The sequence below is a fragment of the Leptodactylus fuscus genome, chromosome 1, assembly GCF_031893055.1.
Source record: "Leptodactylus fuscus isolate aLepFus1 chromosome 1, aLepFus1.hap2, whole genome shotgun sequence".
Lineage (NCBI taxonomy): Eukaryota > Metazoa > Chordata > Amphibia > Anura > Leptodactylidae > Leptodactylus > Leptodactylus fuscus.
In genome coordinates this window covers 303,267,938-303,286,175 of record NC_134265.1, presented here as the reverse complement: position 1 = coordinate 303,286,175, position 18,238 = coordinate 303,267,938, and the positions used below count along the sequence as shown (strand labels likewise).

The window sequence follows — 18,238 nt, the reverse complement described above, 5'->3', positions numbered from 1 at the left end:
AAATTAACTTTTAATCCGCCATTTTAAAATTACATAGGACAAACAAAAACGTGAAAAAAGTTCAGAAAAAAGACATAGTGTTTTAAAAACGCCAACGCGTTTAGAATAGGAATAGAATAGGTTACCTCACCTAGAATAACAGAAATCAAAAGCCAGTTGAATCATTCAGGACCCAGCTCCAAAAATATGACCTCTCTTTCGCTCTCCTGCCAAGCTCTGCCCAGAGTCTGCTGCTGGAGCTGGCTTCTTGAGCTCCCTTGATGAGCAGACTCTCTGCAGCTGAGTCGCTGCCAGAACATCCCCAAAGTGTGGACTGGAGGGGGGGGTAGAATGACAGGTCCCACTGCCAACCTACCTGCCATTGATAAAAATCCAGCCCAATACTGAGCATTTACCAAAATGCTCAGCAGACGAAAGTTGTCTGCTGAGAACAAACATTCCTTCTGGAGTTTTCTCATCTCACCCACCTTAGTAGTCTGGGTGAGATGTCCACCCCCTCCATTACCTGACCAGCCATCGGTTTACACTATTTACAACTTACAAAATTTTGAATATTAAAGCTAACTCCTGTCCTCGGTGTGTGAAAGACTGGCCTTTATTATCAAGCCATAACTTCCATATTCTAGCCAAAGATAATAGCCTGGTATCAGAGACCATGCCATAGAGATTCTCAGCTTAACCGAGCCAATATCAGTCTTAACTGATTTATCTCATGGATCTCAAAGTTTGCTAAATCTCATATAGGAAAAAAGGATATTAAAGTATCCTATATAATAGTTAGACAGATTCACTCAATGTTTATGACCAAAACTCTTCTATTACTATAAATAAGGAGATAGGAAATACTTTTAAGTATTACCACTGTTTGAGCTGATAGCTCCAAGTGACATGTTTGTTCCATTGATTTAACCTTATCATAAAGTTGTTTAATTAGTGTATGGCAATAACCCTTATCATGACATTTATTAGCCATCTGACCCAGCCTAATCTCCAATAATTTATCATCATCCACAATATGTGTGACAATGGAGCATTTGACTGTAGGGCAAACCCTTCACCATACTAAATGGATGTTGGCTGTCAAATCTTAAAAAGTTATTACTAGAGATGAGCGAGTAGGTATTCGATCGAATACTATGGTATTCGAAATACTCGTACTCGATCGAGTACCACTCGCTGTTTGAATGTAAAAGTTCGATGCAGAACCAGCATTGATTGGCCGAATGCTATACAGTCGGCCAATCAACGCTAGTTCTTCTCCTACCTTTAGAAGTCTTCTCCGTGCAGCGTCCCCGCGGCATCTTCCGGCTCTTCATTCACTCTGCCAGTCATCGGGATTGGGCAGAGCCGACTGTGCATGTCCGCTTGTAGTGCTTGTAGTGCGGGCATGCGCAGTCGGCTCTGCCCAGGCTCGATGCCTGGCAGAGTGAATTCAGGGCCAGAAGATGCCGCGGCGATGCTGCACGGAGAAGACTTCTCAGAGTATCCAGCCTGACCCTCATTCGTGGACTTGGTAAGTATAATTTGATCGAATGTTGCCTACCCCTGAAACGAGCATTTTCCCCCCATAGACTATAATAGGGTTCGATATTCGATTTGAGTAGTCGAATATTGAGGGTCTACTTGAAACAAATATCGAACCTTGAACATTTTACTGTTCGCTCATCTCTAGTTATTACATCTAGTCAATTTCACAGAGAAATACATCCTCCGTTTTTCTTGTTTAATACAAACACGTGTATTACAAAACTTTATCTCCGTAGTAGAAAAAGATCTGGTGAACATGATGTCATGATCAACCTGACTCAGAAAAGGAATCAAAAGACTCCAAATCAACCGTCCAAATAAAAAAAAAAAAAAAACCACTATCAATGTAAAGCCACCACCAGCACTGAGCTGAAGTGCTAGAAAACATACACATATGACTTTTCCAAATCAGCTATTACTATATTAGTATATGTGGAGTCTCCCAAGCATGAAAAACTTCAAGTCAGAATAATATCAAAAAATTCCTTGCATTCCAATTGGTGATCCTGACAACCACTGACTATTTTTTGGGATGCAAGGAATTTTTAGAGACAATTCTGAAATGTATGTATATAGTACACAAAATGAAAGGGTGTACTTTAGCCGGTATATGAAGCACGGAAATGCACGGTTGTGGTGCTGCAGGTAGACCGAGATGTCGATTTCCTTTCCCTCGCTGCAGCATGTGAAAGGAGAAATGAAGAAGAGAAAGTGCTTTAATGGGAAATCAGTTTAATCACTGTTACTTATTTACAAGAATTGCTTGAAGTATTGACCGCCTGCCTTGATGCAAGCAACATCGGGAGATGGATTGACGCAGCCGTTCACAGACTCCTGGCATGGCCCTCACCATGACGAACGCAGCCTGGATGCGGTTCACGAGCCATTCGCGGGTTGGCACAGGCATTGGATACACAACAGACTTGGCATATCACCACAAGAAAAAAAATCAAGTGGGGTCAAATCGGGTGAGCGAGGGGGCCAGAACACAGGTCTGCCACGTCCAATCCACCGATTCGGTCATCGGTTGTTGATGTGTTCACGGACAATGGGGCCAAAATGGGGAGGTGCTCCATCCTGTTGGAGCCACATCCTTGCCCTCATATTCAAAGGCACGTCTTTGAGCAACATCGGCAAATCATCCTGCAGAAATGCACTTTGTCGGTCTACCTGCAGTGCCGCCACGGTACATTTCCAGTCATATGTTCATTAAAAACGTTTCATATACTGGCTAAAGTCCACCCTTTCATTTTGTGTACTTACTTTCCATGCACCCTGTATATTCATATATATTATTTAATAGATAGATAGTTAGATAGATCCAATATACTGTATATATATTTAGAGAGAGAGAGAGAAATCAAGTTTCCATTTGGGATGTTCCCATTAACAGTTGCTGTCAGTGTAACCTGAAAAAACTCCATAAGACAGATGGAAGTGAATATTGTAAAAAATCTAAGTTATCATGAGATGAATATTTTGAAACCATCTTAGAATTCTTGTATTATGGGGAATTGATATGTGTATCTATGGCCAGTTATGATATTACAAATCTTTGAATGTAAAACTGCAGCTAATGTTTCTACGGTATATGTGATAATGTAGTATTTAGCCATGAAGTGCCTTTATATAAACCTCTGTGTTACATAATTATTAATTATATTTTTATTAGCTTATTTTCTCTTATCAGTTGCATGTTGTTCCAGTCAGAAGGTCATTTCATAGGACTAGCAGAGATCTGGCTTCTTACCTCTATATTTACTGTGTTTTTACAAAGAGCTGACACATGTAGCAAAGAAAGATGGTATAATGCCAACCAAGAAGAGAATGCGGGAGTCGCTGGTGGTTAATCTGGCTCATTCATGTGAGCGTTCCTTTATTCCACCTAGCAATTCTTATTTACTTATGTAAACAATGAGTAAGGAATATATTAAGCTAACAAAAGATTTTAGTCTCAGGATAACTATTGATAATACCACAGAATTATGTTTTTAGGACACACAACAGTATTGTAGTTGTCATAAAACGTTGACCATGTCTTTAATGATATGAGTTGTCTTACAATTAAATATTATATCAGTCTGTTAGATCATGCAAAGTAGAACAAATAAACATCAAATATCCATACAAAACCCAAAATCAAAGTGCAAAACTCTAATACCTGTGTATTAAAATACGGTAAAATATTGTATCTCCCCGCTGGGTTCAGAAAAATTAAAGGATAGATTACTAGCCATGCACATATAGCATATTAAAGGAACTCTATCATTGGGAAAAGTCATTTTTAACTAATCACATCCTTGCATAGGCTTTAGAAAGGCTATTCTACACCTACCTTTTGTATGTAAATAACCTCAGTGGTTTTTGAATGAGCTTGTTTTTATTTATATGCTAATTAGCCTCTCGGTGCACCCTGGAAGTCTCATCGTGCACCCTCTGCTATTCTTTCCTATGTATGTGTACAGCACAGGCTGCTGCTGCTGACTTCCTGCTTCCTGTTTGCACACACAGATAGGAGAGAATAACAGAGATGAGGCTGCTGGGAACTTCCTGTACTGGCTGGAAGCTCATTAGCATATGAATAAAAACAGGCTAATTCAAAAACCACTGAGGCAATTTACATACAAAAGGTAGGTGTGGAATAGACTTTCTAAAGACTATGCATGTATGTGCTTAGTTAAAAATGACTTTTCCCAATGATAGAGAAAGTAATGTGAACCAACCATAGAAAGTCACAATGGCATATACAGACCAAAGAGAACCAACTAATGGATGTTTCACTGGGTGCTTCTTATTGAACCCCATAATAATAGCTGAATAACAGATCAAAATAAGGGAGACAAATGAGAACATTTCTAGAATCTGTATATAGCGAGAACAAGTCAAGGTAAGAAAATGGAGTGCGTTAGACATAATGACAGATCCTCTTAAAGTTGCAGCACCATGCAGAAAACAGACACAAAAATTTGGACGTATAAACGAAGAAAACTAATAGACGGTACAAAGTTAGACTAGACAGTCTAATATTGCAAGAGATTTGTTGTCCAGCATAATAAATCTAGTCTGACTTTGAGAGTATTAGTAAATCTGCCCCAATAACCCCTTAATGCTCTGCGGCATACTATTACGTCACACTGAGCGTATAGTTAACACTCAGCATCATAATAGTACGGCATTGTAATGCCATGGGCGCATGAGCTGTGCCATAAGCATTACCTACAGCTCTCTCTCATGTGCCTATCACACAAAGCCACACCCCTTTCATATAAGTCATAAAACTGTTTGTTAAATAGTTCTTTGGTGCAAATTACACAAGAATTAAGCTATATTTTGTTTTGTAAATCTCTTCCACAGTATAGTTTATAGTTGATTAGTCAGTGATGGCTGACCTCTAAGCAACCTTAGACGTGGTACAATGGTTATAAAGGCTACAATAAACTTTTCAGATATTCTATCTACCTAGAAAGTTCATTCAGGACTTGCATAATACTACAGGTGTACTGAGGATAACATTCCACATTTTATATGACTGTGGTATGCTAAAGAAAATGTGGTGTAGTACACAAATCTCTATTATTAAAGATTATTAATTATTATTAAAGATCAGCTCTAAACTTAATGTAAGTTGGCAGCAGCTCTGGAATTATTTAGGTACTATAGAAAAGTTTTATGAGGACTCTGTTTGACACTGTGATATAGGCTTTATTTTTTAGTATTTTATTGACACTATGGAAATGTTACTTGATATTGATAATGATATTGTAGGCATTCTAAGCACGTTGTTTGATCAATACATTGACTGTACTTCTGTTACGTTCGTGTCTGAGTCCAGACCCAGATTCCGGGCTGCAGATTGCACCGCTAAGGAGACAGGGGAAGGAGACTATCCCTGGCACTACGGTGGCTAGCTAGGCCCTGCCTACGGGTGGTGGTCAGCTGTCCCCAAGCTAGTCTTGGCCCCAACAACTCCTGGCTCTCTAGCACGAAGACCTAGTAGACAGATAGGGCAAGAGCTATAGGAGAGCTAGGGACTGGGGTTTCTAAAGTGGTGACCCCTACAGAAATCCAGGTGCAGATGCAGACAGAAAAACGGGCTGGGAGGTGCTGGACCACGGACACGCAGCACAACACAATACAAACAAGAGAATGAGGAGAGGGACAGTGGAGAGGTGAGGAAAGGGTAAACACAGGACTGGGAGAACACTGGAACCCAAAACCTCTCAAACCACAAGAAAGTGCCAAGCACACAGAGCAGAAGGACAGGGTGGAGATGAAGTGTGTGGAAACAAACAAGATTCACACAACAGGCAAGTTTCACACCACTTCCTAATCTGCTGGAACCTTCACAAAACAATCCTCCTCCTAAAGCCAAGAATCCTAGGGTGAAAACCATGAAAACCGGCAACATGTGGAGCCAGCCCTCTTCCTTAAAAAGGCCCCAGAATCCTCCCATAGGACGATGGCAAATTAAACACCTGAGGTTCGATTCGTGGAACCTCAAGTCTGCTAAGAGGACTGGCACCAATACCACACCAGATGGTCCAGTGGTAAAGCAACCACCAGCAGAACATAGGAGCCCGGATCAAATCCCCATACACAAACAACCAGGTCATGACAACTTCTCTCTCTTTCTCTGTATCAAATGGGAGAGTGACCTACACATGCTGACCAGAGACCTTCAAAGACTTTGATCTGGCTTGGATGACTAGCGTATATATCAGGAATTTTAATTCAGCTACCGTTGCCAACCTGTGAAGCTTCTGCAATGTGAGAGTTCTCTGGACTTATCCAATTAGCAGCTGAGGATTATTATTTAAACTCTCTTCCTCCTCAGCCAGGTGCCTGCTATTGGTCGCACCTAGTATGGCTTTCATTTTTTGTGCTGCACAGCTTTTTTCTGATCTGTGATTTGAAACTGCAAAACCGATTGTCATCTAATGCTGGCTCTGACGTAACCTCTAGGAACTGACCCTTGGGTTGATACTGGAAAACCATTTGTCTTTTGATTTTGACTCTGAAGTTTCATTTTGAACTAGCTATTGGCCTAGACGTTGACTCTCCTGATTTATTCTCCTGATTCTCCAGGGTTCTGGTTTGATTTCTTATTGTAGAGCATTTATTTCTTGCACAGTTTCTGTGGATATAACTTGGATCCCAAATCCAACACAAGTCCATCTGACTTTGCAGCTAGCACCGGTGAAGGTGTTTGGGTGTCTGGGGGTATCTTTCAGCAATTGTTTAGCATTTAAACAGCTAGTTCTACTGCTCACTGTTATCAGCCAGGTCCTGTTATTCTCTGCCATTTACTCCAGGGTTTCTACTATAACAGCATAACAGAAAAAAAAAAGAATAGAAATTTTAACAATGTGATGGAAACAACCATCTTGGGAAATTATAATTGCTCAGAAATATTTTTATTGTGGACAAATGCTTTTTTAAAAAATAAGAAATTAGAATTGTAATAATTAAATTGTAATATAATTGTTTTCAAATTACTTCATTCAATAATGCATTTGCCACCAATATATTTTTGCAAACACTTGCATGAGCTTAGCTGCTTTACATGTTTGCAACATCCACTTTAAAGCCATCTCTCAGCACATTTAATCCCAGGCTGATAAGTAACAGGTATAGAGAATAGTTTTTCCACTGATTTGGCTTGATAATTCCTCCATTGTCAGCCAAGAAATGCCATGACTTACTCCCCAGCGCTGTCCTGTTACATACATTCATATCATATTACCCCTTGCATTACTTCCACAGAAAGTCTATCCTGTGTCAGGGATAACTTTACCAGAACAAATATTCTATTATGTGGCTGAAAGTAAGACCTTTATATAAGATGAAAGCTCATTGACCACTGAAATCCCAGGTGCACCCAGTAGATTTGTTTTATTACAAAGTAATATGTTCTGGCTTTGTAGCTTCAAGGATGTTACAAGGAGACAAATATAGACATATTCATATATTCACAGGCACACACCAAAATCTATTTATATCTCCTTACAAACAGAGCAGATGTAGATCATATATCTTGACACGAATTTGCCATTTGAACATGAGCTTGGTTTATTTTGGCTGAATGGAAATCCTTCATGTTTATTTTAATATTAACTAAACTTTAATATTGACTCAAATTCAGTATTTATAATATATATATATATATATATATATATATATATATATATATATATTTTTATATATATATATATATATATACAGTCCTATGAAAAAGTTTGGGCACCCCTATTAATCTTAATCATTTTTAGTTCTAAATATTTTGGTGTTTGCAACAGCCATTTCAGTTTGATGTATCTAATAACTGATGGACACAGTATTATTTCAGGATTGAAATGAGGTTTATTGTACTAACAGAAAATGGGCAATATGCATTAAACCAAAATTTGACCGGTGCAAAAGTATGGGCACCTCAACAGAAAAGTGACATTAATATTTAGTAGATCCTCCTTTTGCAAAGATAACAGCCTCTAGTCGCTTCCTGTAGCTTTTAATCAGTTCCTGGATCCTCGATGAAGGGATTTTGGACCATTCCTCTTTACAAAACAATACAAGTTCAGTTAAGTTTGATGATCGCCGAGCATGGACAGTCCGCTCTCAAATGATCTGAAAACAAAGATTGTTCAACATAGTTGTTCAGGGGAAGGATACAAAAAGTTGTCTCAGAGATTTAACCTGTCAGTTTCCACTGTGAGGAACATAGTAAGGAAATGGAAGACCACAGGGACAGTTATTGTTAAGCCCAGAAGTGGCAGGCCAAGAAAAATATCAGAAAGGCAGAGAAGAATAATGGTGAGAACAGCCAAGGACAATCCACAGACCACCTCCAAAGAGCTGCAGCATCATCTTGCTGCAGATGGTGTCACTGTGCATCGGTCAACAATACAGCGCACTTTGCACAAGGAGAAGCTGTATGGGAGAGTGATGAGAAAGAAGCCGTTTCTGCAAGCACGCCACAAACAGAGTCTCCTGAGGTATGCAAAAGCACATTTGGACAAGGCAGCTTCATTTTGGAAGAAGGTCCTGTGGACTGATGAAACAAAGATTGAGTTGTTTGGAAATACAAAAAGGCGTTATGCATGGCGTCCAAAAAAAACAGCATTCCAAGAAAAACACTTGCTACCCACTGTAAAATTTGGTGGAGGTTCCATCATGCTTTGGGGCTGTGTGGCCAATGCCGGCACCGGGAATCTTGTTAAAGTTGAGGGTCACAGCAGATTCTTGAGAATAATGTTCAAGAATCAGTGACGAAGTTGAAGTTATGTCGAGGATGGATATTTCAGCAAGACAATGATCCAAAACACCGCTCCAAATCGACTCAGGCATTCATGCAGAGGAACAATTACAATGTTCTGGAATGGCCATCTCAGTCCCCAGACCTGAATATCATTGAACATCTGTGGGATGATTTGAAGCGGGCTCGGCGACCATCATGCTCGGCGACCATCAAACTTAACTGAACTTGAATTGTTTTGTAAAGAGGAATGGTCCAGAATACCTTCATCCAGGAACCAGGAACTGATTAAAAGCTACAGGAAGCGACTAGAGGCAAAAGGAGGATCTACTAAATATTAATGTCACTTTTCTGTTGAGGTGCCCATACTTTTGCACAGGTCAAATTTTGGTTTAATGCATATTACACATTTTCTGTTAGTACAATAAACCTCATTTCAATCCTGAAATATTACTGTGTCCATTGGTTATTAGATATATCAAACTGAAATGGCTGCTGCAAACACCAAAATATTTACAACTAAAAATGATTAAGATTAATAGGGGTGCCCAAACTTTTTCATAGGACTGTATATATATACCGTATTTTTCGGACTATAAGACGCACTTTTTTTCCCCAAAATTTGGGGGGAAAAGAAGGGTGCGTCTTATAGTCCGAATGTGGCGCCTGGCACCCGCTGTAATAGAGAGGCGAATGCCGGCAAGGGATAGTCGCCATCACAGGTGCCGGGGCCTGAGACATCGCTGCGCTCCTCTGCCCTGCATGAAGCCAGCAGCTGCAGGGGCGATGCTATTCCGCTCCTCCGTCCCCCCGCCGCTGGCTTCATGCAGGGCAGAGGAGCGCAGCGATGTCTCAGGCCCCGGCACCTGTGATGGCGACTATCCCTCGCCGGCATCCGCCTCTCTAGTACAGCGGATGCCGGGTCTGTAGTCAGTATCGGCGGCCCCTTCTCCCCCGGAGCCGGTCCCCACCGGCCCCGTACCTGTGAAGTTGCAGGCCGGCTCCTGCGCGGCGATATCGCAGGAGCCGACCTGTTCGGGTGACAGCCGGGCGCCTAATGAGGCTCCCAGGCCTGTCACGGCTATATTAGTATTGCGGCTGAGTCTATGACCAGCCGTAATACTAATAGACAGAATGTCCCATAGACGGCAATACAGTACAGCAATCAAGTGACCGCAGGTTCAAGCCCCCGGGGGGGAACAAAATAGTAAAAAAAAAAAAAAAAAAAAAAAGCTTTAAAAATATATAATAAAAATATGAAATAAAAGTTCTAAATCACCTCCTTTCCCTAGAATATATATAACAATAGAAAATCATATATCATAAACCGCCAGGTTTTTTTTCAATACAAGGTGATCTAAGCAATAGATATTCCCCAAAATGGTAAACTAAAAAGTACATCTGGCCCCGCAAAAAAAAACAAAACACTCTATGCATCTCCGTACAGCTGCAGGGTCACCTGTCAATGTGGCCTTGCAGCTGTTGCAAAACTACAACTCCCATATATTAAATATTTTACCATTTTTTGCTTCAAAATTTTTTTTCCCTATTTTCCTCCTCTAAAACCTAGGTGCGTCTTATAGTCCGAAAAATACGGTATATATATATATATATATATATATATATATATATATATATATATATATATCTTTTGCATGGACAAAGATGGCCTCTGAGACTCCATATCATGTGGATATGAGAATCCTTTTCTATGTACTAGAAGTAATACACATTTTAATTGTCTGATCAATTGGTTGGCAGGAGATAATCCAAATGGAATGGAGAATTTCAAGGAAGGTCTTAGGGCGCATTCACATGGAGGAAGTTGGCAGTGATTCTGGCACGATAACTCGCGTCAGAATCAGTGCTGAAAAAAGACTCCCGTTGACTTCAATGGGTTCCGTTTTCCTACGTGTAACCCATTGAAAGCAATGGGAGGCTTTTTTCCCATTTAAAATGGAACCCACATGGAAAATGGAACCCATTGAAGTCAATGGGAGTTGTTTTTCAGCACTGATTCTGACGCGCGTTATCGTGCCAGAATCAGTGCCAACTTCCTCCGTGTGAATGCCCCCCTTATACTTACTTCTTCTTCCTGAATCCACTCCTGACTTTGACTCAAAAATACAGCAAAATCTGCACTAAAAAGCATCACAAACTCCATGTGTCTCCAGTCTTATTCTGTGTTATCTCCCTTTTTCTGCTGCCCACATATTTACCAACTTGCATGTTTGAAAGAATCCCCTAAATTTGTGTCCCAAATATATGCTATGTATGATGTTCTACTCTATATCACCATGTCAGTATACCGGTCAAAGGTTTTAGGCAGGTGTGGAAAAAATGTTGCGAAGTAAGAATGCTTTATATGCGTTATATGTAAATGCGCAAATGTGTAATGCAAATATGTGTTATATGTTATATTATGTGTTGTTATATGTATGTTATATTATGTGTTATATTATAGTTTATTATAGTGTTGCAACATAGTTTATTTTTGTCTAAAAACAAAATACAAAATTAATGGACAAAATAGAAATGTAAGGCCTGGTTCACATCTGCATTTGGGCCATTCCATTCCCTATCCGCATGAAATATGCAGAGAGAAAAGTTCTGCAAGCGGCACTTTTCTCTCTGCATTTTTTTGAGCCAAAACAGAGCAGAAACCACATGGACCCCATAGCTTATGGGGTCCACGGGTTTCCTTGGTTAACCACTTTTTATGCGGATAGGTTTCTGTTTGGGAAGTTCCCAAGTGGACTCCCAGAATGGAAACCCGAACACCAATGTGATCCGGGTCTTAGTCACATCAATATTTGACTATCCTTTACCTTCACAACATCATCAATCTTTCTAGATACAGTTTTAGGCCAGCGTGGTGTTTTATAATCACTGCAAGGTGGATCTTATCTACATCTTGTGCAAAAATATGTTCAGCGGGAAACGCTGTGATTTCCAAAACCATCTCAGTTTTGGAAATCATACCATGTTAATTATACCTACGGAAACACTGGCTGTTTACCTATAGATATAATGGAAGAAGAAAAGAATCGTCTGCGGACTTTCTGTGAAAAGTGTTGTGGGAAAAACCATGATGTGTTGCCGCCGCGGTTTTTCCTGCAGCAGGGCCCCACATGGCGGAAACCTTGCCAAAAATGCTGCAGAAAAAAATGCACCATTTTACTGCAAGGTTTCTAGCAAACCTCATCCACACCTTGCATAAAAATACGTGCACTGTAGAGATGAGCAAGTAGTAGTCGATCGAGTAGGTATTCGATCGAATACTACGGTATTCGAAATATTCGTACTCGATCGAATACTACTAGCTATTCGCAGTAAATATTCGATTCAAAACCAGCGTTGATTTGCGAAATACTATATAGTGTATAGCATTACAGTATATAGCATTCCAGTGTATAGCATTACAGTATATAGCATTCCAGTGTATAGCATTACAGTATATAGCATTACAGTGTATAGCATTGACCAGCGTTGATTGGCCATTGTACAGCATTCGGCCAATCAACGCTGGTCAATTAATTCCTATGAGAAAAAGTAAGCTCCCTTGTAACAGCAAGCTGCCAGCTTTCCTGACTAGCAAGGACGAGCCTGCTGCAGAACCAGTGTTGATTTGCCGAATGCTGCCGGAGGCTCTTCTGTGAGGAGGCGGAGTCTAAGATCGCTGTGTAGTTAAAGCGCACGGACCCCATAGACTATAATGGGGTCTGTACGCTTTAACTATATAGAGCTCATCCTAAACACTCTCCTCCTGCTATTCGTGGACTTGGTGACTCTCCTTTAGTCGAATAGTGGTTTCCTCTGAAACGAGCATTTTTCCCCATAGACTGTAATGGGATTCGATATTCGATCGAGAAGTCGAATATTGAGGCTCTACTCGAAACGAATATTGAATCTCAAATATTTCACTGTTCGCTCATCTCTAGTGCACTATAGAATTGGCCTGATTTTGGAAATTACAGCATGTCAATTATACCAATGGAAATGCCAGCAGTTCCCCTATAGATAAAATGGAAGCACGACTTTCTGTGAAAAGCGCTGTGAGAAAAACCTAATTGGCTTTTGAAGGCTAGATTTTGTTGGAATACTTTTCAGGTACCATGTCCCATTAGCAGATCCCCTTAGGTGCCAAAACAGTGCAAACAGGCAAAATCCACAGTCACTGCTAAGTCTAGCCAACCTCCCATCCACATATTGGAGAAAAACATGTGCAGTGGAAACATTGTGGGTTTGGAAATCGCAACATGTCAATTACATCAATGGAGAAGCTGGAATTTTCCCTATAGGTATGATGGAAGCAGAAAGTCCTCAGAGGAAACCTCTGTGGACTTTCTGTAAAAAGCACTGTGGGAAGATCCACGATGCATTGTCACCATGGTTTTCCCTGCAGCGCTTTTTTGCTGCTTCTTGCTACGTGGGGTCTTAGCCTAGCTCACTTTCTTGGAGAGGTTGTTCCAAACATCTTAAAGAACTAACCACACATCTTCTATAGATGTTAGCTTGATCTGATATCAGACAGATTGGATGATGTTGAGATCAGGCCTCTATGATACTATATCATCATCTTTTTAACTCTGAACTAAGTTCTTAATGGCATTGGCTGCATGTTTGGCGTTGGGGCTCCCCTGCTGTCAGATGCCTCCATGATGGTATTGCAAGATGTATAGGTAGCTGCCTGTATTTCTCAGCATTGAGGACACCAAATCTCCAACATCATTTACTTACTTTACTTACAAGTAACCTTCACAACGCTGCACTGTTGCCTGCAGACAGCCAAATACATCACATTTTGACTCATCAGTCCAGGGTACCTGCTGCCATTTTTCTATATTTTTGTACCTAGTTAAGACACTTGATCTTGGTTCTGTGTCAAATTTATACATTTTTGACTATAAATCTTCTGTGAAGCTCACTTCTCACCAGACTCTTCCGAACAGTAGATGAGTGCACTTGGTTCCACAGATTTGGGCCAGTTATGAGTAATAGTTCCACTGGACATCTTCCAGTTTGGAAGGGAAGTAAGCAAGATGTGTTTCATGTTTCCCTGATCGACCACTGCTTCTAAGATCCTCAACATTACATATTTCTTGGAGCTTCTTCGTAAGAGCTAGAACAGAGTATCTTGGAACCACAGTCTGCTTTAAAACCTGCTTGTGATTTGTTTCTGTGCTGAGTCTTTCCATGGTGTATAATCTGTGATATGAAACTGTCTTCCACCATTTCACCATTGTAGTGTCGTTTGGCAGTTCTTCACCCAGTTTGGCGCCTCTTACACAGCTGTTTCTGTTGATTGTTTCAACCTATTTATGAAAATGATCGGCTTGATCTCCTGCTTGGTATAGCTCACGATAATCCTACAAAATTCCTGACTTTGTGCAAGTGTTCCTAGAAGAAGTGAAATGGTTATGAAGGCAAAGGTTGGTCACACCAAAAAAAAAAAAAAAAAAAGGTCTGTTAGTGCTGTCAATGAGTTAATAAGTGCACCCAAATATCTTTAGCAGTGTTTGGGGTGATTTCGGGCTTTCTCTGGGAGCTCCTGGTGTCCTTTCCATTTTTTTACATGGGTAGACTTGGACTTGTCCTGCTGTCTTAGTCAGATCCTTCCTCTCACTTCTCTCACCCCCCCCCCTGTTTCCCTAGCTGGCCCACAGACTACTAGCCCTACCTAGGTAACTAACTCAGTCCCCCAACCCTCACCCCACCCCATCATATTTACCTCGTCCTGGAGATGACTTTGAAGTGCCATTGTCCCCTCTCCTGCCCCCACCTGGGAGCCAGAGCTGGCGCCTGTGCAATAGAATGCCGGCAGAAGCCACGCGTGCGCAATAGAACACTGAAGGAAGCAACACTCAGCAGAAGAAGAAGAAATGAGCATTGATGAGTATGATGGAGAATGGGGGGGGGGAGAAGAATACTGATGACCGGAAACAGCGAAACTGAACGTCACCAGGAAATCAGAAAATGTGCCTGGACCGCCCCATTACATATTTATTTTAAAAGGAGTAAATTAAATCTTACACAGGAGGGGGGGGTGTGTTGAGGGTTTAGCTTAATGTTAAACTTTTCGTTTATGCCAGACAACCCCTTTAATTCTGTTAATTGACAAACATAAACCTTTACCTTTGCAGCATTTTTTTCACACCTACCTTAAAGGGTCACATGGCCATTCTGCAGCTCCGTCCCATTCATTTTATTGAGACTGAGCTGTAGCATTGCCATCTGATCAACAGACATGAGATCACTTCCTGAGAGGACAAATCAGCTATTGCAGTATTGAAAAACCTCACATTTGCAATACTGTATATTTCGGAAGTCCTTACAAAGATGTGAAATAGAGCCTAAGGAGTAATCCTAACATTCTCACTATTGTTCTGCTTATAGTGGTAACAAATTTGTGAACAGCTTATATGTGTCACCCACTTTACTATGAATAGATGTCTGTTTGTCTTCTTGTGAAAGCTCCTCTACCTAGAATATGTGTAGTAACCTCAGCCCAAAAACAATAACCTTCTTTATAGAAACATACAAACCATTTCATTTAGTAAAAGTTTCAATGTGTTCTTATTTGATGCACAAAAACTTTCCGTTCGAGGTCCATTTTTATGCCCGGCTTATTTCTCCATGCCTGATTGTCAGGTACACATATTACAATGAAGTCCTGTTATACACACAGGAGGCTTTTATCACCCTTTAAAATCTAATTAATCCATATTGAAGCACAATGATTACTGTTGTGTTTTAGGGTGAGGGGTCATAGAGCTTTCTTTGTTCATCCACTGGCTTGTAATTATCAGCCATTGGGATATAATTTTACTCAGCAAATTGAAAGGTAACAGATCAAATGCTTATCATAAACTTAACTCCTACCTTCCAGGAATTCCTCCCCCATCTATATGAAACACTATCGTTTGTGTGAACAAAACCTTGTCTCCGGGTTAATCATGGGTTAAAGTCTAAAGCTTATATACCCTGTAGCTAGAAGCCACGATTATTAGTTCACTATCAACGGCAAGACACCAGATAGCTGCCGGGGTGTATACAACAATACCTTCAAGGAATAACTAAAAAGTATGGCTTGGGCCAAAAGAACTTACGTCCAATTTGGAGGGACTTTGTTGTCTTTAACGGGATGGATTCTGTCCTGTGTGGCTACATATGTGCCTCTCTGGAAAAACTTGAATCTAGATTTAAATGAGTTAGAAAACTGGACTATGGGACTCTGGCAAACTTGCGTTGTTCAAGAAGAAGGAGGAATGCAATGCAAGGATTTTGATTCTTTCTTGGCTCTTTCATCGGAGCTCAGGATTTCTAGGATTTTAATGTGCCTATCCATTGGCTCTGGGATGCTTGGACTTGTCATCTCCAGTCCTGGTTTAGAATGTGTGAAATTTGGAGCAGGAAATCAGGATCTGAAGAATCGACTCTTACTTCTAGGAGGCATAATGCTTTGGACTTCAGGACTAAGTGTCTTAGTTCCAGTTTCCTGGGTGGCTTATGACACTGTTCAGGAGTTTTGGGATGAGTCTATCCCAGACATTGTCCCAAGATGGGAGTTTGGTGAAGCTCTCTTCATGGGTTGGTTTGGAAGCTTTTTCCTTATCCTTGGTGGATCTCTTCTCGCTTCCTCCTACTGCTTCACATCTTCTGACGCAACATCCATATCTTACAAGCCTACCAAGCAGCATGAACAATGTCTATCAGTAAACTCCAGTAAATATCCAGATCTGGCTATATGACGTTTACCTGTATTATTTAGCTGTGAATCCTAAACCCAGTAGAAATGGATCTAAAACATGTTTTTTAAAAAATCTATGTTTCTCATTTTCTTATCAACTGACTATTATTGTGTTATGGCTTAAAGAGACATTGACAATGTTAGCCATGTGTAAGACATGGCCATGTGAAAGTCAGTCATACCAGTATTACTATAAATTTTCAGAAAATTACACAATGTGTTATATGTTTGATGCTGAGTCTTTTATGAAAACCTTTGTTTCTGAGTCAGGATATATAAGACAAAGCTAAAATGTTATGTCATTCTGTCTATGGTCTCAGCTTACACATTGGTTAAGTGCTATGGTATGGTAAATGTATTCATGACCAACAATGATGCTCAGGTGCAGCGTTACATTTTCTAAGTATTATATTAATCATTCGGCTTGTTAGTTTTGGTATTTGACACAATTCATACCTTTCATCCACTGTTCATTTCAGTTAAAAGCAGTGTTTGATCAAAATAACCCTTATTACATGTAATCTGAAGTGAAATTGAGGATTATTACACAGAAAAATTATGATAGGATTAAAGTAAGGGAATAAAGGATGTAGAATTCTGAATCATTTTTGATATATTTCAATGCATTCTGAAAGTGACATTTTAAGTAAAAAAATATTTTTTTTATTTCTGGATTTTAGTTCTTATTGTGTTAGACAACAAGCCAGCTTTTATCAGATGTCTGTACTGTTTTACATTTTACCAGTCTTGAAAAGCCTTTAGGTTCAGTCTTCTGAGACTGACAACAGGTCGGATATTCTAATAACCCTTTAAGAAGTCAAGTGCACCCATAAGTTCTTATTTCTTATATTGGTGACTGTGATTTTTTGTCCCTTTCTATGATATTGTGTCTACATTTCTGAGCATCAAGTATTAACTCTTAAGTCCTATCATGGTGTCTATCATACACCACTGTCATACACATATCATTATGATAGACACCATGATAGGACTTAAGGGTTAATACTATATTGCCAAATGGATTGCCTACCTATCTAAATCATTTACTTACTGTATAAGCACCTTCATGACACCGCAGATTCCGTCATCTATGCAGTTAATGTGATTTTAACTATTATTCTACTGTATATTCTTTTACTGTATCCAACAACTTTGGTCTTACTGGTTCCATTACCATGGGAGACTGGGGTCATTCCTGTGGCTGGCTCATGGGCTGCATAGTTTGTTTTGCTATTTTGTCCCTTGGATTTTGATTTATTCTTCAAAAAATGACTGGTCTATACTGAATATCTATTTCTTAACCTTTGCTTTGTGTCACCCAATGCAGGTAATAAACTGACTTGGATGAACCTTTAAATACCTGGAAACTGAGCCATGAACTTCTTTAAAATCTAAAAACATAAAACTATGTCTACTGTATAGGGGTATGTAGAAAGCAGTCATTATTGTATCTATTAAACAGATTAATTTGGTGAATATCTGAGTTCAAATAAGGTTTCAAGTTTATTTTATGGAGGGGCAGAGGTTAATAAAAGTTGATCATTCAGTAATGCCCTCCTGATGAACATAAACAGGAAGCTACTTACCAGTGGGAACGCTCTAAAAGTGCTACTAATGGATTTGTTATAGGAAGCCAAGATTACAGGGTAACTGGTGCCAACAATATCACACAGCAGCTGACTATACACAAGGAGAGATAACTGGCAGAC

The 18,238-nt window shown here is 40.0% G+C and overlaps 1 protein-coding gene across 1 annotated transcript; it reads left to right on the top strand.

Annotated features, from left to right (window-relative positions):
- Positions 1 to 15,864: 15,864 nt before the first annotated feature.
- On the top strand, positions 15,865 to 16,530 carry LOC142195821 (claudin-24-like). The gene has a single exon (XM_075265876.1). The coding sequence runs from the start codon at positions 15,865 to 15,867 to the stop codon at positions 16,528 to 16,530; it is 666 nt and encodes a 221-aa protein (XP_075121977.1).
- The last annotated feature ends 1,708 nt before the right edge of the window (positions 16,531 to 18,238 follow it).